General features: G+C 35.4%; 1 protein-coding gene across 1 annotated transcript in view; it reads right to left on the reverse strand.

The window, feature by feature from the left end:
* PIK3C2A (phosphatidylinositol-4-phosphate 3-kinase catalytic subunit type 2 alpha) overlaps positions 1-24,777 on the reverse strand; it is an 83,251-nt gene that overhangs the window by 34,511 nt on the left and 23,963 nt on the right. Inside the window, exons 3-13 of the mRNA XM_084895442.1 lie at positions 20,346-20,449; positions 16,146-16,303; positions 14,534-14,654; positions 13,292-13,403; positions 11,839-11,918; positions 11,639-11,702; positions 7,266-7,409; positions 4,908-4,950; positions 4,613-4,823; positions 1,876-1,998; positions 629-796 (exon numbers count right to left, since the gene is read on the reverse strand). Of these exons, the coding sequence (XP_084751568.1) occupies positions 629-796; positions 1,876-1,998; positions 4,613-4,823; positions 4,908-4,950; positions 7,266-7,409; positions 11,639-11,702; positions 11,839-11,918; positions 13,292-13,403; positions 14,534-14,654; positions 16,146-16,303; positions 20,346-20,449 (1,328 nt within the window). The remainder of the gene's footprint in view (positions 1-628; positions 797-1,875; positions 1,999-4,612; positions 4,824-4,907; positions 4,951-7,265; positions 7,410-11,638; positions 11,703-11,838; positions 11,919-13,291; positions 13,404-14,533; positions 14,655-16,145; positions 16,304-20,345; positions 20,450-24,777) is intronic.

Consider the following 24,777-nt stretch of genomic DNA (forward strand, 5'->3'; position numbering starts at 1 on the left):
TTGTTGGGAGTGAGCAGGCTGGTGGGGAAGGCAGGTGGGGGCAAGCAAGTTGGTGGGGGGGCAGTTGGGGGCGAGCAGGCTGGCAGTAGGGGCAGTTGAAGGTTATCAGGCTGGCGGGGGAGTGGGGGAGAGAAGGAGCAGGTGGGGACGAGGCCAGTAGGCAGAGTGGTTAGGAGCAATCAGGCAGGTGAGCGGTTAGGAGCCAGCAGTCCCGGATTGCGAGAGGAATGTTCCATAGGAATCGGGCCTAAACTGGCAGTCGGACAGGGGTCCCAGATTGGAGAGGATGCAGGCCTGACTGAGGAACACTCCCTCCCCTGTGCATGCATTTCATGCACTGGGCCACTAGTTATGTTAATAATACAGTGTTTGCATAAAATGACAGTGAACTGATTGTCGCTTTTATCCTAAACAATGAATGACAAATAGATATGAATACCCATATAGATATGATCAAACCATAGAATAACTTTGGTTTCCTCTGATCTGACCTCCTTTTATCACATTGAAAAAATTGAGGTAGCTCATTATCTCATGTTTCTCATTATTCCCCACCCTGTTCTCTAGCCAATTTTGAGACTGCAGATGTGTCTGCAGTAACTCACTATCACAACTCAGTAACACTTACCGTTTAAAATCAAAAAGAGGTAAAGAAACTTTGCCCAAAGCTTCTGGCCCCTTTCTCTGCTTATTAGAATCAGGGGAACTTCCACTGCTCTGATTTAAAATTCCAAAAAGGGTAAGGTGAAGAAGTGATTCTAATGGCAATTGTGATATCTGGATGGGAAAAATAATTCTATGGGGGAGGAAAAGGTATTAATAGAAAAAAATAAATTAGATTGAACATGAAGATTAATTCTTTAATGAAACTGATAATTTTAGGTATTTTATTTGATGTATCAAATAATCTTTAATCCTCAGTCTCCTTTACTTAAGTAGCAAGCTTGGCCAAAATATATTATATAAAAACCTTGAACAAATTTTATTAAAATTTCAAATATATAGCATTTATTTCTTCAAAAATTTGTTAGCACCTTTATTTAAGACTTGCAATACTAATTTCTAGGCAAAATAGTAAGTCATTTTTATTTCCTTTAGGAAAAAGCAGATAAATATTGAGTATTTCTGATTCAGGATATATGTGTGCACCTATACATATATAAACAGACTATATAGACGTTTACCAATATTTTTGGTGTTTTATTTTTTAGTCTAAAAGGACACATAAGGTAAGTTGTAGTCACTCTGAGGAACCATGACATGGTTAAGTGTTGAAAAGAAAGTGACACTTTTCACCTATATGCATTTTGTTTTATATGATGAGTTTCACAGATGTGTGTTATTTTTATAATTAAAAAAATAAAAGAATAGGAAAACATTTAATAAATGCAGACTAAAAAATAGAAAGCTCTGCAATGGCCTATCTGCCTAAGTAATAAAAAGCATTTCCTTAAACAATATTTAAAAAATATTAATAGTGCAAATATCATCTTGTACATGGACTCAAGATAATTTTATCTGTTAACCAAAAACAAGGCTTCATATACAGTGTTATAGAATAAATACTAAACTAAGCAATGTTATAACATACCTAACACCTTTCTAGAATTACTCATAAATTTATGTTTTTAACTTGACAAAGTCTAGGAAGAATGGCGTATTTCTACAATTTAACAGCATGTAGACTTGAAAGAGTATTTCAGATTTTTGAAATCAGAATTTCAGTCTGTTCTATAGAATCATATCTAGAAGAGACTTTAAGATGTCAGTAAGCATTTTATGAAAATTGAAATAAAAACTAGGATGCATACATGGAAAAAAAAGTAGACAGGCTATACTAAAAAAAATAAATAAAAAGCCAGAAATTTTACTTACAGTTCATCCCATTTAATAAGATAGAAGAAATTCTTATAAGTGCCAACCTTCTTTGATTGAATAGGTTTAAAAAGGTCTTTTCCATTGTGAGACAGGGAACATACCAAATAGTATTTTTCATAACTGAGGGGGGAAAAAAGTTTAATTTCATTTTACTTGATAATACAGATCAAATTAACTAATTTACTAATAAAGTTTACTTGATAATACAGATCAAATTAGCCATCCTTCCTAAAAATGACTATTATTTGAAATAATTTGGTCATCATTCATTTGAACTTTTAAAAAAAATCCGAATCTGAAATTTAACTACTACAAATTCTGTAAAATAGAGAGAGGCATAGCAAAGTATATACAGAAGGAAACATGTATTCCTACCTGCCAGTCTAAGGGGGCAAAATAATACCAGCTGGAAAATTTATCTAAATGTTGTGCTCAGTTAGTTATAAGCTTTAGATTTTAGTTGAATGACACTGAGCAATTCTTCATTTCTAGATAAATTCTAGGAAGACAGAGCACAAACATTATCATCCCTAGGTGCCATTTTCCTTGACTAAGGCACTGAAATAGTCAGTTAAGCATATGAATAGTACACTGGTCTGACTTGCACTGAGTCAGTCTTTATTACAAGGCTTCCATCAATGGGGACAGACAGATGCTGTTATAGTCTCGAATTACATAGCAACAATTTAGCTCTTAATTGCCACAAGTAGCTGGTTACATATAATAAGGCAATCTTGTAGAAGTCTTAGGTTCAATAAAACTACTGTACTAGTATTCTAACTTACTGGTAGGCTTAGACATTAACCATTTTGTTAATATACGTATTATAAATATAACATTTAAAAGATTTGTTTTTATTGATTTTATAGAGAGAGAAAAAGAGAGAAAGAGAGACAGAGGAAGAGAGAAGCACTGATGAGAGAGAAACATTGATTGGCTACTTCCTGCATGTCTCCTACTGGGGATCGAGCTCACAACCCAGGCATGTGCCCTGACCAGGAACTGAACCAGTGACCTCTTGGTGAGTGGGACAATGCTCAATCAACTGAGCCACACTGGCCAGGGCTATAAAATATTTTTTAAATCTAATCTCATTGGTTCACAAAACATCCCTAGCTATTTGATTGCTTTTCTCAACCTCATACCACTTTATTAAATTTATTTCTATCTTAATTATCATTGTCATTTTCTGTATTGTCTTCTACTAAGTATTTGTTCTCCTTAATAGTGTCTCTAAATTTATTTGTGTGTGTATGTAAGATATGGAGGGTATTATCCCTGTAACTAGTTAAAAGAATGAAATATCTTCAGACAGCAATAGTATCCACTTATTTTTTTAAGTATATATTTTATTGATTGATTTTGAAAGAGAAAAACATGGATTTATTGTTTTACTTATTTATGGTTAATTCTTGTATGTGCCCTGACTAGAGATCAAACCTAAAACCTTGGCATATCGGGACGATGTTCTAACCAACTGAAATACCCAGGCATGGCAGTACCCATTTAAATGCAAGTTCCAGGAAGGCAGAGTTTGCCTGCCTTTTTACTGCTGCATCTCTAGTAGTACGAATAACATTGCCCACAGATGGCGCTCAGTATATATTTCTTGAATGAATTAATATACCACATTCAACTTGTTATTTTTTTATATTTCATTTTTTTATTTTATATAAAGCTCAACTTAAGCAGAATTTATGTTTGGTATCTCTTTTTAAAAAAAATATATTTTATTTTATTGATTTTTTACAGAGAGGAAAGGAGATACAGAGTTAGAAACATTGATGAGACAAACATTGACTAGCTGCCTCTTGCACACCCCCTATCAGGGATGTGCCCGTAACCAATGTATATGTCCTCGACTGGAATAGAACCCGAGACTTTTCAGTCTGAAGGCCGATGCTCTATCCACTGAGCCAAACCGGTTTTGGCATATGTTTGGTACCTCTTTACTAGGTTTTACCTTATTTTATAAAATTAAGCTATTATGAAACAATTTAATTTTAAATATTCAGTTCAGACTTTTCAATTTATTAGTCGTTTGCAAATAAATTAAAGTCAATCATGGGATTGACAAAAAAAATCAGAAAGGAAAAACCTAAATTAAAAAAGAGCCCTGGCCAGTGTGGCTCAATTAAATAGAATGTCATCCCACACATCCATTCCCGGTGAGGGCACACACCTGGGTTGCAGGCGCAATCTGCAGTCAGGGCATGTACGGGAGGTAACCCATTGATGTTTCTCTCTCACATCAATATCCCCTCCACCGCCTTTCCCTTCCTTCTAAAAATCAATGAGTATGTCCTCAAGTGAGATAAAAACAAAAAATTTTAAGAAATCTGCTCTTGCTGACTTCAAAGTCTAGCAATCAATAAACTACTAAAAAGAAGAAAAAGTCTAGTCCCATTACACTGTTCCAAATTATTGTAGTTCTAAAGGAAAGGCAAAAGAATTCGTCATAAGTTAGACCAATTTATTAATCAACATTTGCCCTAGTAAGTTTAAACATTTTCTTGCCCCCCTCCCCCCCCTTTTTTTTTTTTGCATATAGTGAGAGTGATATTTTTTACTAGAATAGCTTCAAAAATCCCTGTAATTTTATAAAATCCACTATGGTATCTGGTGGTTCTTTTTTCATCCATGTAAATACCAAGATGACAAATGCTGACATGTTACAAGACTAGAATAATTTCTAGGTAATGCTGTATATATATTCTTTTAAACAGTTACTTACTTTGATACCCAGTTACTTGAAATTCCATGTGCGGCAAAAATAGTAAACTGGAGCTGTTCTGTTGCAGTCCATGCTTCCTTGGTGTTCCTGTTACTTTGAGCCCAATCCAAAGAATTCCTACCAGAATTTCCATGGAGTTTCACAAGATCATAAATTGCTGCAGTTAACTGACCCATGCTTACTTGAACTGGATTTTCAGGATTCAGTGAGCCTAGATGTAAAGAAATTATTAATATAATTCTCTGAAAAAGCAATAATTATTGCTAAAATATAAAGAACTTAAAGACATACATACCCCTAGTTGAACTCTTATTAGGGTCTCCCTTTCCAGAAGTTACCTGTTTACACATACAAATTAGTAAAACAATTGCTATGACATAACATAAAATGTTTACCTTTCACTTCAATACATTAAATGCTATATCAAAGAAACCTTTCCCAGGGGGAAACCTCCCAAAAATGTCTGCAGAATTAATAAATCAAAAAAGTAGCCGAAACCGGTTTGGCTCAGTGGATAGAGCGTCGGCTTGCGGACTGAGAAGTCTCAGGTTCGATTCCAGTCAAGGGCATGTACCTTGGTTGCCGGCACATCCCCAGTAGGGAGCGTGCAGGAGGTAGCTGGTAGATGTTCCTCTCTCATCAGTGTTTCTAGCTATCCCTCTCCCTTCCTCTCTGTAAAAATCAATAATATATATATATATATTAATATATATATATATATATATATATATATATATATATATATATATATATATATATTTTTTTTTTTTTTTTTAAATAAAAATAAATTTAAAAAGTAAAACCTGCCAGACTGGTTTGGCTCAGTGGATAGAGTGTCGGCCTGAGGACTAAAGGGTCACAGGTTTGATTCCAGTCAAGGGCATGTGCCTTGGTTGCGGGCAAATCCCCAGTAGGGGGTGTGCAGGAGGTAGCTGATCGATGTTTCTCTCTCATCGATGTTTCTAGCTCTCTATCCCTCTCCTTTCCTCTCTATAAAGAAAATCAATAAAATATATTTTTTTTAAAAAGTAAAATCTTCCAACCAAATAACAGATAATTTTTGGTATCAAGAAAATCATAGTATAATTTTATTAACCAATGTCATCCTAATAAATTCAATTAAAAAAATTCAGAGTAACTGAAAATTACTGCAAAATATATAAACTCAACAAAATCTGCCTCATTAAACTAGATTAAAATTTGAAAACCAAAGTGATAAATATTCTAATACAGTATCTTATTTTCCATTAGTTGCTCTATTATTAGCATGATAAGAATAGTCTTAAAGAAACTAGAATTCACTTGGCCAGCATGGCTCAGTGGTTGAGCATCCAACCAATGAACAAAGAAGTCACAATTCAATTCCCAGTAGGGCACATGCCCAGATTTTGGGCTCAATCCCCAGTGGGGGCATGCTAGAGACAGCCAATCAGTGATTCTCTCTTATCATTGATGTTTCTATCTCTCTCTCCCTCTTCCTTCCTCTCTGAAATGAATTAAAAAGTATATATTTTAAAAATATAAAAAGAAAACTAAAACTATAGTGTCTCAAAATAGCTCTTATAATGATTTAAATTGAGCTCTCCTCATACTCTTTGCTTCTTTATTCATTAATATAACAAATAGAAACTTCAAACATTAAGACCATGGTAGTTGATCACCTCCAAGTGATTTTTAATTTATTTTTAAATTTTTTAAAACAAGCACATAAGAAAATTTGGATATACCCAAATTTCTGTTTACCATATGGACAAGATCTCTGAGAATAAATGGATTGAGCTAACTCCTAGATATATGTTGAGGGGCATACTATTAACATAACTTTTAACTATCAACATAACTTATTGTGTCTTGCAATCAACTTTCTCTCATCCTTTCAGTAAAAGCTATGAACATCCCTATGAACAGAAAGAGGCTGGGGAGAGCTTTTACTTGCAACAGTATCCTATCAAAAGAGGGCACCTAACCTGGTTTCCACTGAGATAGTCAGTATTATTGAGACATTTGGGTCTTTTCAACAAGAAGGAGATATAGTCCAAAATAGGACTCCCCCATTGGCAGTCATAAACATTCCATCCAAATGGAGAAATGGTACCTTCTACCATCTCGGTCCTTCATGCCAACCAAATCATTTATGTAGAGAGTTCCTGCTCTACATAAAAAAGGTTCACAGTTTGGCATCCACCTATTCTATGAAAGCTGTCACAAAACTTCCAAGGCAGCCCCTATCCTCTTAGGAATTCCTACCTTACCAGGTAAGTCACCCAAACAAGTGTAAAGCAAAGCCCTGGCAGGTGTGCTCAGTGATTAGAGTGTCAGCCTGTGTACCAAAGAGACTCGGGTTCAATTCCCAGTCAAGGGCATGTACCTGGGTTACAGATTTAATCTCAGACCACTGGTGGGTTGTGTGTGGGAGGCAACTGATCGATGTCTCTCATATCTCTCTCTTTCTAAAAATAAAAATTCAATGGAAAAAATATCCTCAGATGATGATTAACAAACCCCCCCCCCACACACACACAAAAAAGAGTAAAGCCAAAATTAAAATAACATTTTTAGTAGAAGCAAAAACCTGCCAGTATAAGCAGTAGATAATCACTTAAGTACTACATATCTGCATGTAATAAAATGCTAGTTACTAAAAAATACTCACATCAGCACTTTTACTCCTTGGAAGATTAACTGCTCTCTTTAGCTTCTTTACTGATTCTGTAATGGCCGGAGTCTCTACACCATCTAAAGCACTACAGATTTTTCTTACAGCTCTAATCACTTGATCTACTGCTCGGTGCTGGTTCTTAAAAAAAAAAAAAAAAAAAAAAAATAGTAAAATAAACATAAGTACATAGAATTTAAAGGATCAATTTCAGACATGAAGCCAGAAACTAGATATTTCTGATGTACCTAAGAACAGATATTCTTTACTCTTTTGTGGTGAAAAAGAAAAAACAAACAAACCAGCATTTCAATGATATAGTTTACTTTAAAGTAGAAAAAAGCAGGCCTGGTTAGTTTTCATTTGCCTAACAATTATTTATATGCAAATACCATTAGTTTCATATTAGAATAAAAATAATAGTAATAAATTATTAACAAATTACTAAATCTCTAAAAAAAGTTATCTTTTTTATTTTCATTGGGAATAATTTCCACATTAAAAAAAAATAACCCTTCTCTCCATCCTATGAAAATTTGGTATAAAAAACCAAGTTCTTTTCAGGCTGGTTACATATTAATAACACTGAACAACAGTTACTAAAAATTAGCCAATTTTAAAGCATCATTTGCATTTATAAAACCATCATTTAAAAAATTCTGTTAGAAGGAACAACTTCCTTGAGGAAAATCCCTATGAACTATATTCAAGTATAGTTTATTCACCATGATTCAAAAGTATGTGTACAAATATGTAATAAAATCATTTACCTGATGTTAATGATTTGAAAATACTTCTCCACTCCCCCATCATTGTTTTAAAGTACATTATCTCATTAAGAAACATTCTTATATAATGCATTAATTCATCAAACATTTATGCCAAACTTACATGCCAAGTACTGTAAGAATGGGCTGAAACTCAGTACTGTACCACCCTTAAAAATTTAAAATTTTCCACTCTTGAAGCTTGGCTACCATAAACTGAATGTTCCCTTCACTTTCATGCTTAAATGAAGCCACCTTATTTTCTCAAATACCCGATTACCTGGCAGTCCTCATGGGCTGAAGGTCTATTATCTAGTTCCCTATTTTTACTTATTTATATTTCTGCTTACTTTTATTCCTCCACCTTCATGCAAAACCTTTCCAGTTTTGAGGCTCGTGCCATTTTCCTATACTATTCTTCATCATTTTTTTATGTCCCAATGATCAAATTGTTATATATCAGTCTCAAATCCACTCTTCTATGGTCTCCTTTGTGGTACTGGAGCTAGACCCTATAAACATCTCTTTTTGCCAACTGGAACAATGTTAGGATTTGTCAATAGAGGGCACCAAAGGGACACTAGCAGGCAATAGCAGCATGAAGGTCTCATCAGGGTTCCAGACCTCCATTTTTAAATTCAGGGTGGTAGCTCAGTGATCCTTAAAGACCAGGCACCCTCAGGCCAAACTCTCCCAATCTGACAACTCTGGCAAGTTTCTTTGCCATAGGCTACCTGTGTGTTCCTGTGACAGCCATAAATTATGAGGTGGGGGAGAGGCTCTATCATAAGTTCTTAAAGTTCCTTCACTACCCACTGTTCCTCAATCTAGAGGTAATAGTCCTGAGATTGAAAGCTTCACTGGAGAGGGTTAGTAAGAGAATGGGAAGAGAGGAAGTGAAAGCAGCAAAACAGACTAACTTTCAGGAGTTCTGCTGCAAGGAGAACAGAGAAGTGGAGTGGCTGCTGCAGGGAAATGTGGACTTTACTCAAGATGGGAGAGATATCCAGAACTCAGTCCTATAGCTTGTTTTTTATTCCCCCCGCCCCCACACCTCTACCTGCAATGCTCATCTCATCCAGTCGTATGGCTGAAAAATACCACTTATAGTCTGATGATTCCCAAGTTATCATCATCTCCAGCCTGGACCTCCTTCATTAAATTTCAGATTTATATCCAACATCACTACTTGGAAGAATAATTGTCATATCAAACATAATATCCAAAACTGAGTATCAGATCTTTTGCCCAAACTTCTCTTTTTACAATTTTCAACATCTCACTAAAAGGCAATTCCAAAGCTCCAAATGCTCACTCTGTGCGTGCGCTCTCTCTTCTTTCAATCTTTCTTCCTCCCTCCCTCTTTCCCTTTCCCTCTTCCCCTCTCTCTTATGTTCCTCATCCAACCTTTGGGTAAATCATCCTAGCATAAACTTCAAAATATATCACAGAATTCAACCCCTTCTTACCACTTCTACTATAAACACTCTGGTCCAAGCAATCACCATCTCTCCCGAGGCTAACAAAACATTTTCTTAATTGATCTGTTTCTACTCTTGCCTTCCTCTCTCATTCTATTCCAGCTATAAAGACCTGGTGGACCTTAAGTATATAAAAAAACACCCCTCCCCCAGATAACCAGTAATTTCTTTCTCTACTCTTTCAGAAATTTACTCAAATCTTTTCAAGGAGGCCTTCTGATTACCTTATTTGAAATTGCAACATTATTCTCCTCCTTTATTTTTCTCTGTATCACTTACTACCTGATATCACATATACTTTGTTAGTATATTTTATTGTCTGTCTCCTCCAACTAGAATTAAAGGAAAGGGATTACAGTTTCTTTTGTTCACTCCCGAATCCTTAGTTCCTACAACAGTTCTGCGCAATGAGATACTCAGTAAACATTTATTGAATAAAGATGTGTATCTATAATTTAAAAAAAGCATAATATGCTAATTAGACAAGGAAGTCCTTCCTGATGACCTTCTGGACGAAGCCGGGCCTGTGAGGGAAGCCCAGGTTCTGGGCGCCAAAAAGACAGTGCTGGCAGCCAGGGGAAGGAAGGCCTACTCTTGCACAAATTTGTGTATCGGGCTTCTAGTATGCTGATAAGAATGTACTACTAGCTAGAAATATGAAAGATATCTGACACTATTTTTTCTTATTATATCTCATTACCTATCAAAACCTTACTGCCCTAGCTGGTTTGGCTCAGTGGATAGAGCGTTGGCCTGTGAACTGAAGGATCTTGGGTTCCATTCCCGTCAAGGGCACATGCCCAGGTTGCAGGCTTAATCCCCATGGGGAGAGTGGATATGCAGGAGGCAGCCGATCAATGATTCTTTCTGTTCATTGATACTGATATTTCTATCTCTCTCTCTCCTTTTCTGAAATCAATAAAAATATGCATTTTTTTTTTAAAAAAAAAACCTTATCAATTGCATCTCTTAAGTATTATTAATCAGTTCCCTCCTTTTCAACCTTCACCATAGTCATTATCTTTCTCTGGACTACTATACAAACAAAACCTTCCTAAGTAGCATTCCTATACTTTTCCTAAATTTGCCAACCCTAAATCTAATCTCCACAGTAAAGCCTGAGTGACTTCAGAACTCAGGACTAACCATGTCACATACCCTATTCCACCCCACCCCATTTCCTATTCCCAGCTAAAAATACCACAAATGGCTAGAGCAAGGATTAACAAAATCTTTCTGTAAAATGACAAACTAAATAGTCTAGGCTTTGCAAGATATACAAACTCTGTCCTAACTACTCAACTCTAGTATCTGAGCATAGATGCAAGCATAGAAAATTATATAAACAAATGGATATGGCTGTGTTCCAAAAAAATTTTTATTTATAAGAACAGGAAGTAGACTAGATACAGCCCTCTGATCTAGAGGATAAAGTAAAACTTTTTAGCATGTATTATAAGGTAGTAACTTATGTCTAGCTTTCTCCAATGTCATCTTCACTTCACATTTTGTACTCTATTACATAAGTGCTTATTCTTGCAACATATGTATCACACCTGTGTGCTTTTGTTCACATGCCCTTCCCACTATCTTCTTCTCCCTAACTCATGCCGTTTAACAGGTGGCTCAGGCAACATCCCTTCTTAGAAGCCTTCCTTGTATCCTTAAGTAGAGAGATATGTTCTTTTCTGATCTCCCATACCTCTATTTTATATTTAATATTAAAATTTTGTTTAAATCCCCCATCACTAGTTTCAAATCCCTAGTAGATGGAGACTAGGTCTTTCATTTTCATAACTCCAATAATTAGCATATAGTAAGCATTCAATAAATGGTTTGAATTGAAATGAAGGTTCCTCTTAGTAATAAAGCTGAAGTGAGAATAGACATGTTGACTTAGCATTATCAACAACTTTTGTTAATAAGATGGGTCAGAATACAAGTCATTGAACATCAACGTCAAGAGTATAATTCAAGTAGCTCTTCGTAAACATTTTATCCAAAGCCAACACTAGAATTTAAAAGAGGACAGAAAAAAAAAGAAGAAAAATAAATAAAAAATAAATGAGGACAGAGACAAGAATCTTTAACTCCTCATGCCGAACTGTGAATTTAGACGTACTTCAATTCGAAGAGCCAGCTCCACTTGGCTGTGATAAGAATCTAAAAGTTCTTCAATAGGGTGCCTGAAATAAAGAACAGTTAGTTATTGTGGCTGAAGGAAACTATATACAAAAATGACTGTTTTATTTATCAAAATCAATGTATTCACATCCAAAAGCAAAGTTTAAAAACCCGCAATTAATGCTTTAGATGTCACACCTTGTCATGACTTCTTTATAAGGTTTTTCTATTTGATGCAGGTGTTTGTTTAAATCCACAGGTGTTTCATCATCTTCTGCCTAAACAAACATATATACACAAATGTTTACCAAAAAATCAAATCCATTCTTTTGTCTTTCTATTGCCAAATTAAATATGGTTGAATGTACTATTCTTGAAACTAAAGTGATTTTTCAGAACTGAGGCTAAAATATTATTTATAATGGACTCCAAAAAGTGAATCAATACCCTAAAACATTTCTTTCTTTATTGGTTAAGGTATTACATAGGTGTCCTTATCCCTCCAATGTCTCCACCAACCTCCCACCCCCTCCCGCAACCCTCTAAAACATTTTTAAATAGATAAACAAATTCTTTTAAGTCTCATTTTTTCATATATAAATAGCTCCCAAAGCAAAAACTACTAGGAAGCTAAAAATACTTTTAAAGATGGCTGACAGCCAAATGAAGGTAGAGAGAGAGCCAGATGGGGAAGAGATCTTTGAATTTCTCAATTTTCTTCTAATGATTATCAAGTTTCCTTCCACCTAACCCCCCAATAAATGAAATACTGGTCTCTCCTACATTAAGTCCCTATTATGCAAATATACTCAAGAATATCATTCCTTAAGAAACTGAAAAGATAAGTTACTAATGATTGCTAAAATGTACTGAATTTTGTGAAATAATTTACACCCAATTAATCAATTCTACCTAACACAACAGTAGAATTTAAGAAAATAAAGAAGAGAACGTAGAAATGTCTGATTATTTTTCCACCCCAAATTCTACCAAATGAATAATTCTCCTTAGACATTAAAATTCGTCAAGTGTATATACAGTAATAAAATGGCCTCATTTTCTGCATGCTATTTGAATAACATGGTAAATTATGTCTAGCTTTCTCCAATGTCATCTTCACTTCACATTTTGTACTCTATTACATAATTGCTTATACTTCCAACACATGTGTCACACCTGTGTGCTTTTGTTCACATGCCTTTCCCACTATCATCTTCTCCCTAACTGTACTTTAAAACACAGAATTAGTTTTTATTTGGTGAAAAATAATGTAATTTTCTCAGTTTGGTGCAAAGGTCAATATAAATCTCTTCTTCCCTCCCCGCTTCCCCTCAAACCGTATTTAGTATTCAAAATCTTTCCTTCTTCCTCATTTCTCCTTGGCTGGATCCTACTGTTTTCATTCTTGTGTAAAATGATTACAAATCAAATTTTTAATCTCTACACTTTGATTTTCATATAGGTCCCCCGCTCTGAGTAGTATGCTACTACACCTCCATGATTAAAAATCTCACACATCTGTTGAGATACAGAGTTCATCATTTCCAGATCAACCCAGAAATCTTGGAGAATATGCAAACTGCAAATTGGCTCATTAGCAGAATTATTCAGATTTAATCAAATGCAATGCAGTTATAAGGTAAACACTTACTGTTCGGGCCAAATTTTTGCACATTGCGCTTAAGGTCAAAAGTTGCAGTTTAATCTCTGCGTCCCATTTTCGACAGTTTTGAATATGTTCATGACTTCCAAGGCAATGATTACTGTTAAAATATATTAATGATTCATCAATGTTATTTTCTTCAAACTAGAAATTATAGAGGTGAGAGTAAAATACAAAGTTGTATCTGCATCAGAAATTAAACAGAATGGTAAAATACAGAGAAAGCTTTTTAACCAGAGTGAGCATTTAAGTAGAGGAGTAATTCTACTTGAGAAGAATCAAAGCAAAAAAGAAAGATGAAGAAAATAAGAAAAATAAAGACAGGACATTTTTAGTAGCTTAAGAGAATGAAATCTGTAATATAACTAACTAGACTAAATTCCAGATGCAATAATTACTTGGTTCATATGATTATTTCAGTAATAATAATATTATTATTCAGCCAGTGTGGCTCAGTGATTGAGCATCAACCTATGAACCAGGAGGTCACAGTCAATTCCTGGTCAGGACACATGTCCGGGTTGCGAACTCCATCCCCAGTGGGGGGCTTGTAGAAGGCAGCCTATTGAAGATTCTCTCTCATCGTTGATGTTTCTATTTCTCTCTCCCTCTCCCTCACTGAAATCAATAAAAATATATAATAAAAAAAGAAACCACAGTAGACTACTGTGTATAAGTAATGCATGCTACAAAAGGAAAGTGGAGTCTACAATGATGTGACCCTTTGCAGAAAAAAAACATTAAATTCACTTATCAACCAAATGCCCACTGTTCTTCCCATCTGAGACTACAGTGCTTTAAAAAAAAAAAATTTTGTTTTAACTTATTGGTTTTAGATAGGGGGAGGAGAAAAACAGATTTATTTTTTCATTCATTTATGCACTGACTCACAGCTTGACTCTTTTATGTGCCCTGACTGGGGACTGAACCCACAAACTTGGTATATTGGGATGACGTTCTAACCAACTGAGCTTCCCACCAAAGCTGAGAATATAAACTTTTTAAGGGAAATATCATGTCTTAATTATCTCTGAAATCCCTCCACTGTCTTAGCCCAACATGATTTCTTAGACAAAATAAATCTCATACAAGTTTATTGATACAATTAATCAATTTAGTAGGACCCAATGTGTTACTGAATTACAAACTGAACTTGAAATTTTTCTAATTTAAGCCGTTAAAATTGTAATTTCCAATGATGTCGCTCAGTAGTTAAATGAATAAACTTACTTCTGCAGTACTTCTTCTTGACCACAAACTTTCAGAACATAGCTGCCAACATCTACTTCATTCAAGTCGTCATGCACCCAGCAAAGGGCTTGCATTATAATAATTTCTACAGTAGAACTCACTGTAAAAGAGTTAGTCATCATTTTCATTTTGCTTATTTAACTCTTAAGTATACATTTATTCAGATTGTATTTCTTGTTACCTAAGACAGCACTATATAATAAACTATAATGCAGGTCACATCTATAATTTAAAATTTTCTAGTAGCCACAATGAAAAAGGTAAAAAAAAAAACCAAACAGGTGAAGCCATGTTTTACTTAACCTAATATATCCAGATTTTGAAATTTCTGATATCTTATATTCTCTTAAAATCCAGTGTGTATTTTACACTTACAGCACATCTAAATTAATCATGTTTCAAGTGCTCAATAACCACATGTGGCTACTGATTACTATCTTAGGGCAGATCTAAGCTAAGCTAGTTATCTCCCTACTACAGACACTTCCAAAAAGGATGGCATTTAGCAGTATCTAGCAAACAATGATTTAAACCATCATTAAGAAAAAGAATCACCATTTTAAATGTTTGACATTTGCCTGGTAAATCTTCTGATAAAGAATAAAAATCTAGCAAGTAGAAAGAATTGTTCAGCCGAAACTGGTTTGGCTAAATGGATAGAGCGTCGGCTTGGGGACTGAGGGGTCTCGGGTTCGATTCTGGTTAAGGGCATGTACCTTGGTTGCGGGCATATCCCCAGTGGGGGGGGTGCAAGAGGCAGCTGATCGATGACTCTCTCTCATTGATGTTTCTAACTCTCTATCTCTCTCCCTTCCTATCTGTACAAAATCAATAAAATATATTTAAAAAAAAAAAAAGAAAGAAAGAATTGTTCAATTATCATTCTGGGCAACAGCTGGATACTAAGATCACAACACATTAAAACAAAGGTAGCCTTTAAAGTAACCTATTTCTATACTTCAAGCTCCTATGTTTGATTTAGAAGACACTGATTACATTAAAACTTCATGAAAATTGCCGAAGCCGGTTTGGCTCAGTGGCTAGAGCTTCTGCCTGCGGACTGAGGGGTCCGGGTTCAATTCTGGTCAAGGGCATGTACCTTGGTTGCGGCCACACCCCCAGTGGGGGGTGTGCAGGAGGCAGCTGATCGATGTTTCTCTCTCATCGATGTTTCTAACTTTCTATCCCTCTCCTTTCCTCTCTGTGAAAAATCAATAAAATATATATTTTAAAAATTTATTTTCTATTTTATTAGCTATCGACTGGTCTTTTTATCTAATGTTTTGGGGCCTTGGCCAAGAGCCACTCATTAACCAGAGTTAATCAGCATTTTTCAGAGAAATATGTACAGTTGTTACAAAGGTAAACTGTTTTCCCACTGGTCCTAACCAAGAAAGTATCCAAATGAAATGCTAACTTTTTGAAAGAGTAACTAATGAATGTTAAGTATTTTACCTTACTTATACACACACACATTTTTTAAGAATACTAGTAACAGAGTTGGTTTCTTAAGAGAATGAAAATTATTAACATTTTAAACACTTCCTCTCTAATCAGAGCAAAACAGGATGGTTGGGAACTACAAACTTACCATCACATGTAAAAGTAACTGGTAGTTGAAATCCTTCAATTTCAATGGAGACCTTCACACTAGCATTTTCTCCACATAAATTTCTTTGCACTGTGACTGGACTTAACAAATAGCCTGGATTTGTGCAGTGATTGGTATATGGAAAGTTGGTCTTTAATCTGTTCACAAGAAAGAAGAAATTAAATTCTTTTTTTTTTAAGCTGCATTTATTTGAGCTCTGAACAAGGCTTTGCATGCTTACAGCTATTCAATTCTGTGTCTTTGTTCAATTCTAGAGCAGCTCATGAGAACTGCAATGAATGGACCCCTGTCAAAACTCCAAATACCAGAATTTGCCTTTTAAATCAAAAGAATTCAAGGAAAGAGATTAAATACTGTCAGGATGTCTTTGGTAGCATTATCAACATTAACTGGACACATAGCATTAAATGAGGTGCTCTGTTTCAGATTCTTTTGCTACACAGTATTACACAAAATGGTACATTTTTAACTAATACTGATAATATAGGTGATGTAGCCCTAAATTGTAACTGCCAGGGGAATAAAAGGTTTGTTGTCTTTTAAAACATCTTTTTTTCTAAGATTCTTTTTCCTACACATTGTTTCTGATTGTTAGACAATGATTTAAAAGCACACAGACAAACACAAACATAGTGCTATGAGGCCTTGATTTCCTCAAAGTAATTTCTAAAGCACAGGGAATTTCCTATTAAAGTACTCATAACATTTATAGATATTCAAAGGAGCAATATCATTTAAATTTAAATATGAGGGCAAGGGGGAGGGGGCCGGGGGCTGGGGAAAAAAAAAAAAAAATATGAGCATGGTGTACAGCTCATCTCCAGACAGTACTTCTGTTATCAGAAGACAAAAGAGGATTTGATGCCCTCTTTAAACTAAGGGACTTCTTTTTAACATTTTTCTGAAAATTAGAAGATGAATTCCAATCTTCCAATCTACTTTTTCACAGAGTATAAATGAAATGAATACTGGAAGTGCTGCCTATTTGCTTCTGTAGAGATTAAAACAATTAAATCACAGGGGAAAAAAGAGCCATTCATTTCTTAAAGGGACATCTCCTCCTGACTTCAACCTCCCAGGTCACAGGGGAACAAGAGAAGTTCCTAGAATATGGTTTCAAAAACACCTCTTATTTCAGTGCTCACTTCGGCAGCACATGTACTAAAACATAGAGGATTAGCATGGCCCTTGTCCAAGGATCACACACACACTTGTGAAGCCTAAAAACACAAAAAGTGCACTTCTGCTTTCTACTGCTCTGAAATATTTGTTGGAATCATACTCTATTAAATAAAATAAAATTACAAGAAGAATTCACTCTTTCTTTAGTTCATTTTAGGGTTTCATATTACACAAGCCAGGGTGTGTGTGTGTGTGTGTGTGTGTGTGTGTGTGTAAATAAAAAAATAATCATTTTAATAAAGCATGGGCCTGCGGACCAAAGGGTCCTGTGTTTGATTCCAGTCAAGGGCACATACCTTGGTTGCAGGCTCCTTCCCAGCTGGGAGCATGCAGGAGGCAACCTATCAATGTGTTTTCCTCATATCAATGTTTCTCTCTGTGCTTCCCTCTCTCTTCCACGCTCTCTAAAAATCAGTGGGAATATATCCTTGGATGAGGATTATAAATAAATAAATAAATAAATGTTTGAGAAATGTCCTTGGATGAGGATTATAAATAAATAAGTAAATAAATAAATAAATGCTGAAACCGGTTTGGTTCGTGGACTGAAAGGTCCCGGGTTCGATTCTGGTCAAGTGCATGTACCTTGGTTGCGGGCACATCTCCAGTAGGGGGTGTGCAAGAGGCAGCTGATCAATTATTCTCTCTCATCGATGTTTCTAACTCTCTATCCCTCTCTTTTCCTCTCTGTAAAAAATCAATAAAATATATATTTAAAATAAATAAATAAATAAATAAATAAATAAATAAATGAATGTTTGGAAACCCCCCCCCCCCAAAAAAAAATCATTGTAGATTACTGGTGGTCTTTGTAAATTACTCAAAGATTCAAGTAGTGAGAAAAGGTATTAGAGAGCCTACTTTCTTAAATTAAACGCAATAGTCATTCAACAGTTTCATAGAAAACACATAGGACTTCTGGAGAGAATTAAGGGACTAGATGAACACATAACAGAGCATTTCCAAACCACTAAAGTAAAATTATTCCCAAATTATTAACCACACAAACATAATGATATAATGGCATAGGTAATTTCTAATAAATGCAATTTGCATACTAAGTCATCCAAACTGTCCCATGTATGTATGTATGTGTGTGTATGTGTGTGTATGTATGTATGTATGTGTATATATATATATATATATATATATATATATATATATATATAATTTTTTTACAGAGAGGAAGGGAGAGGGATAGAGTTAAAAACATCGATGAGAGAGAAATATTGATCAGTTGCCTCTTGCACACCCACTACTGGGGATGTGCCCACAACCAAGGTACATGCTCTTGACTGGAATCAAACCTGGGACCCTTCAGTCTGCAGGCTGACTTTCTATCCACTGAACCAAACCAGTCAGGGCTTGTCTCCTATTTTATATGCCCAGTGAAAAATACGAGTTTTAAAAATCCAGTTAAGAGTAATAGTAATCTCTGCAGGGAAGAAAAGGTGGCTCTACTGATATTTTTCTTCTTTCCCCCCCGAGCCCTCCAGCGTATTCTGCAGAACAGAAATTTTGGTTAAAAGGTAACATAAAGAAAGGCAGTTTTAATGAAACATTACCAATACTCTAGAAAATCTAGTTGAATATTAAATCCATTAAATAACATTAAAATAATGTACCTACTCAAAACTTACCTGGAAATCCCAAACTCTGCTTTGCTTAAAGTAAATCACACTGGGGAAAATATGGGATTCAGAATAAATTCCCATGGTGGTGATCTACTTTCCCTTCTTTTGATAACATATCTCATGCCCTTAGCCATTTCCACTTTTCCCTTTCAGGGTTTTTTTCTATCTGCTGTTGGCTGAGAGAACTCCATTTTGTCTTTACTAGCAAGACCATTAGATTGTGAAATCTAACCTATCATGGTTGTATTTCCTGCCTTCAAAACCTCATCTGCAGTGGAAGAAAAGGAAAATAGAAGGACAGAAAATTAGAAAACAGAATCCAAAGGGAGGAGGGTCCTTACAGTATGTGAATTCCTATAATAGATCTGGCTGTCATTTGCTAGTAGCTCTGTCCCATCCTTCTTCTTTCTGCTATATTGACTTGTAAACCAATACATAATCTTTCTTGATTTAAACTAGTTTGAGATGGGTTTTTAGTACTTACTAGAGGCCAGTGCACAAAATTTGTGCATGGGAAAGGTCCCTAGGCCTGGCCAGTGATTAGGGTCGATCAGGGCCTTCCTTCCCTCGGCTGCCAGCTGCAGGCTGCCAGCCAGGGCCTTCCTTCCCCGGCTGCTGGCTGCCAGACAGCTGGGGCCTTCGTTCATTCCACGCCCACCCCCTGGTGGTCAGTGCACGTCATAGCAAGCAGTCAAACTCCTAGTCGGTCAAACTCTTGAGGGGACAATTTGCATATAAGCCTTTTATTATATAGGATAATGGAAGTCCAGCTAATACAGTGATATAATGGAAAGAAAAAATACTGAACCAGAGGCAAAAGAAACCTGGAGGACTAGTTTGGTAAGCTTGGTAGGTAACTTCTCTTGAGTCTCAATTCCCTCATCTATAAATAATATTAGACAGATTTAAGATTAAAAGAACGTTTTAGAAATGCATTTTTTAATATTCAGAAAATATACTTGTTTTTCTAATGGTGCCTGTTATCTCTTACATAAGTATAACAATATTTTGAATGGTAGAAAAATATGTAGCAAAATAAAGTGTCCCTAAAAAAAAACAAAAAAGGCATTATCTAAGTGTACTGAAACTTGAATGTTTAAGTCATAGTTTCATTGGTTAGTAGATTATCAGACATCTATAGCATGACTTCAATCTTTCTTCTAAATACTCAAAAACATAAGAGATAAGAATACAAGTTCAACTGTAGTTTGTTTATGTTCCAATTAAAATTTTAAGCCACAGGGATAAAATGATTAAAAACTTAAAGAATTTAGAATTATTAGCTCTAAGTTAATTTTCAATAAACTTTTAAGCAAGCATTTAATAAAAAATAATATTTCATTTAGAAAAGAAATTTCCTTACTTTGTAATGGATTGACAAAAAGCTGCTACTTCCTCGTTCTGCACTTCAATTTCTTGTAGAAGAGAACTTCCAGTTGGCAAACTACTGGTCCCATTTGGGTCTTTCTGTAATCAAAACAGTATTTTTATTTTATAAGTAAAAGATCCCCAAAATGCTAAATAGCAGCACAGTACAAACACACATTTTTACAAAGATATGGAGTTAAAATATGATAAGTGACATTAGTAACACTTTTAATTTATGGACTTTTCTATCCATAAAAGTAATGCCAACTAAGTTTTATTTTAAAAATTCAGTGGTTTTATTTGCTCAAAAAGTAGAAAGATGCTGTTCTTTGTGTTGATTAGTAAGAATGGAATGCTAGCCTGGCCAATGTTGCTCAGGGGTTGAGTATTGATCCAGAAACTAAGAGGTCCCCGGTTCTATTGGGCAGATGCCTGGGTTGCTCGATTCCCAGTAGGAGGCAGCTGATTAATGCTTCTTTCTCATTGATGTTTCCATCTCTCTCTCCCTCTCTGAAATCAATAACAATATATTTTTTAAAATGGAATGCTAAAAATATTTTCACTGAAACGAATACAAATTTAATAGCTGAGTGAAATTAAAGGACTAGCCCTTATTTCACAAAAATGAAGAGAGAACCCTATTTGAGACTTCCCTAATAAATCAGAATTCTATATACAGGGTGGTGCAAAAGCAGGTTTACAGTTGTGAGTACACAAAACAGAGTTTATTCTTGTATTATTTTCCATCCAAACAACAGTAAACCTACTTTTGCCCCACTCTGTATTTAACTTAGGCCTTCAATTCCAACAAAGCAGCTGGTTTTTTATACAACAGAATGAGACCTACTAGTGGACATTTTCTGTGATAATAAACTTACACAAACAACCCAATAGTCCTTCAAAAGTTAAGGTTATATCTGATTGAAATTTGTGTGCAACTTTTAGGAGATAAATTCACTACCCAAGTAAAGCCAAATAGCAGAGTTCATAAGTAGAGGCATTTTGGTTATTACATAAAAATACTTAATTTGACACAAATTTCAAATGTAAATTTCCATTAAAATTAGAATTAGAACATTCCACAATTAAAAATTAAGTGAATCAGCTCTAGCAGGTTTGGCTTAGTGGATAGAGCGATGGCCTGCAGGCTGAAGGGTCCTGGGTTCTATTCCAGTCAAGGACACATGCCTGGGTTTCGGGCTTGATCCCCAGCTGGGGGCATACAGGAGGCAGCCAATCAATGCTTCTCTCTCATCATTGATGTTTCTCTCTCTCTCCCTCTCTCTCTCTCTCTCTCTCTCTCTCTCTCTCTCTCTCTCTCTTTCTCTCCCTCCCTCCCTCTCCCTCTCCCTCTCCCTCTCCCTCTCTCTCTCTTTCCCTTCCTCTCTGAAATCAATAAAAAAAATTTTTTTTTTCTTTAAAAAGTAAGTGAATCAGAGTACCAGGTATAAATATCAAGAGTTGTAATAAATTTCAATAAACATTTTGTCAGAAAATTAAACTGAAAACTTAGGGCAATAATTCCTTCACGAATTTTTCTTCTTTTTAAAAATGTGGCAGAGCCCTTTCTACTAGAATGTGATATGAGCATTTCGGGAACAAACAAGCAAGTCTTGAATGCCAGAAAATTGCAACTAAAAATAACAAAGCTTATGAGAAAAACAGAGTTAAGGCTGATTACTCAAAATCGTTGTAACTTTATAACCAAAACCCCAAATAACACAATAAAAAAAACCTTATAAAAATACTAGTACAATTAAGTCTCCACTTGAATTTGTACCTAGCATTATCCTGGAGTCCCTGTCTCTTCACTTATATCATCTAGACTATGATTTCTTCAATAAACAAAGTTATTAATGCAAAGAAAATGTCTTCATAACAGTTAATGCATTAACTGCTTCACCAGAGAGCTTAACATTGTGGAATATGAAACCATTATTAAAGCTACTTATCCAACTATCATTTTTACTAAATAACACTTCAGCAAGATTTTCAGTGTTTTCCTTAATATTTTCTTATATTACTAATAGTTTCTCTTTGCCAGAAAGTCTGTTCTTGATTGTTTTAAAATGTAAATATGCTGGTAAAGATCATGTGTGAACTAACTTCCCCATTATACTGGCATCAATCTCATATTTAACAATTACATCCATTAATTTGTGTTACAGGGAAAAAAGCACTGGAACAGACCATATTATCCTAAAAAACTGAGATTTGATGTTTCTAACAACAAATCTTTGGTCTGACATTCCAACCTTGTTATAACCTAATCCAATCATTTACTGAGAACTTCCTAAATGATTTCTATGTTCCAGTTAGCTTGAATCATATCCTGTTCCAAATAAAACACAAATGAGCTATCCTGCCCTCTGAAACTTTTGTCTCCAATGCTTTCCTTGTAAATTTCCTTCAGAAGTAAAAAACAAAAAACTTACTAATTTTAAGGTCCAGCAGAATGCCACTTCATTTATAATGCCTTTTTATATTACTCAGTTTGAAGCAATTCTTTCCTCCTAGCACTTTTAAGTACTTACTTAGCCTGAAACCAAACATTGCATCATTATCTCCTATTTAATATTTTTCCTAATGTTAAAGCTCCTTAAAGATAAAAATCAAATTTTACTGAATTTTATATTTTTTGTAGAACTTTATATCTAGTTCAGAAAGCACTCAACTATTGGTTCAATTTGTTGAATGTTTTGCATTCTCTAAAAAAGTTAAAAGTCACTTACCACCTCACACCCATTAGCATGGCTACTATTAGAATGGTCAGGCTGGTGTGGCTAGGTAGTTGAGCATCAACCCATGAACAAGAGATCCCTGCTTTGATTCCCAGTCAAGGCACATATTGTGGGCTCAATCCTCAGTACTGGGTGTGCAGGAGGCAGCTGATTGAGGTCTCTCTCTCATCAATGTTTCTATCCCTCTCCCTTCCTCTCTAAATTCAATTCTTTAAAAAGACACTTTCTTAAAAACAACAACACAGGAGACAAATGTTGATGAGGATAAGAAGACAACAGAATCTTATGCACTATTAGTAGTAATGAAAAATGGTAGTCTCTGTGGAAAAACAGTATGGTGGTTTCCCAAACAACTAAAAATAAAACTACCACATAACCTGATATTTTCATTTTGAAGTACATACTCAGAAAATTTAGAGTAGCTCTTGAAGAGATATTAGTACACCCATGTTCATCGTGGCATTATTTACAACTAGAGGCCCGGTGCATGAAATTTGTGCAGGGGGTGGTTTCCCCTCAGCCTGGCCTGCACCCTCTTACAGTCTGAAAGCCCCTTGATTGATTGCCCTGTAGAGGGAGGCCCCGCCCACCTGTCATAGCACCACCAGCCAGGTAACTTGGGCCTCCCTCTGTGGGGTGATCATGGGGCAGTGGTGGGGCTCCCAACAAATCGCATCACACCTGCCTTGGCTGGCCTGGAACTAGTGGGTGTCACAGCGTGGTTGTCTGGATGGTCATTCCGCTGTTCAGCTGTTCGGTCGATTTGCTTATTACGCTTTTATTATTACAGATAGCTAAAACGTAGAAGCAACTCAAGTGGCCATCAACAGATGAACAGATAAGCAAAAAGATATATACATAAAACAGATTATTATTTAGCCCTAAAAAATAAGTTCTGCCATATGCTACAATATGGATAGACCTGAGGACATTATGCAAAATGAAATAACCTAGTCACACACAAAAAATATTGTATGGCTCCACTTACATGAGGCACTTAAGAGAATTCAAAAATCAAAAAGACAAAATGGCCTAGCCGATTTGGCTCAGTGGATAGAGCATCAGCCTGTGGACCAAAGGGGTCCCAGGCTCAATGCCAGTCAAGGACGCGTACTTTGGTTGCAGATTCCTACCCAGCCTGGACCCTGGTTGGGGCTCGTGCAGGAGGCAACCAATCAATGTGTTTCTCTCACAATGATATTTCTGTCTTTTCCTCTCTCCAAAAATCAATGGAAAAATATCCTCAGGTGAGGATTAACAACAATAAAAAAGACAATATATATATATATAATGGTAGTTGCCAAGAGTTTGGGTGAAGAAAAATGAGAAGTTGTTTAATGAGTATAGAATTTCAGTTTTACAAGGTAAAAAGAGTTACTATAAGGATAAATGGTGGTAATGGCTGCCACAACAATATAAATGTATTTAATAACACTGAACTGTAATCTTAAAAAAGGCCAAGATGGTCAATTTTGTTACTTGTATTTCAGCACAATTGAAAAAATATTTAGCGATTATTGAGAATTGATTACATGTCTGGCTCTGCTATAAGCAATTTACTGGTAGATATGTATGTAATATTTGTTTCTAACGAAGTCCAAGTAGGTGGGTACTATTATCCCCATTTTACAGATTTTTAAAAAATGAGGTTCAGAGAAGTTAGTTAACTCACATAAGGTCACACAA

This window comes from Pipistrellus hanaki (genome assembly GCF_964339955.1).
Source record: "Pipistrellus hanaki genome assembly, chromosome: 9".
Classification (NCBI taxonomy): Eukaryota; Metazoa; Chordata; class Mammalia; order Chiroptera; family Vespertilionidae; genus Pipistrellus; species Pipistrellus hanaki.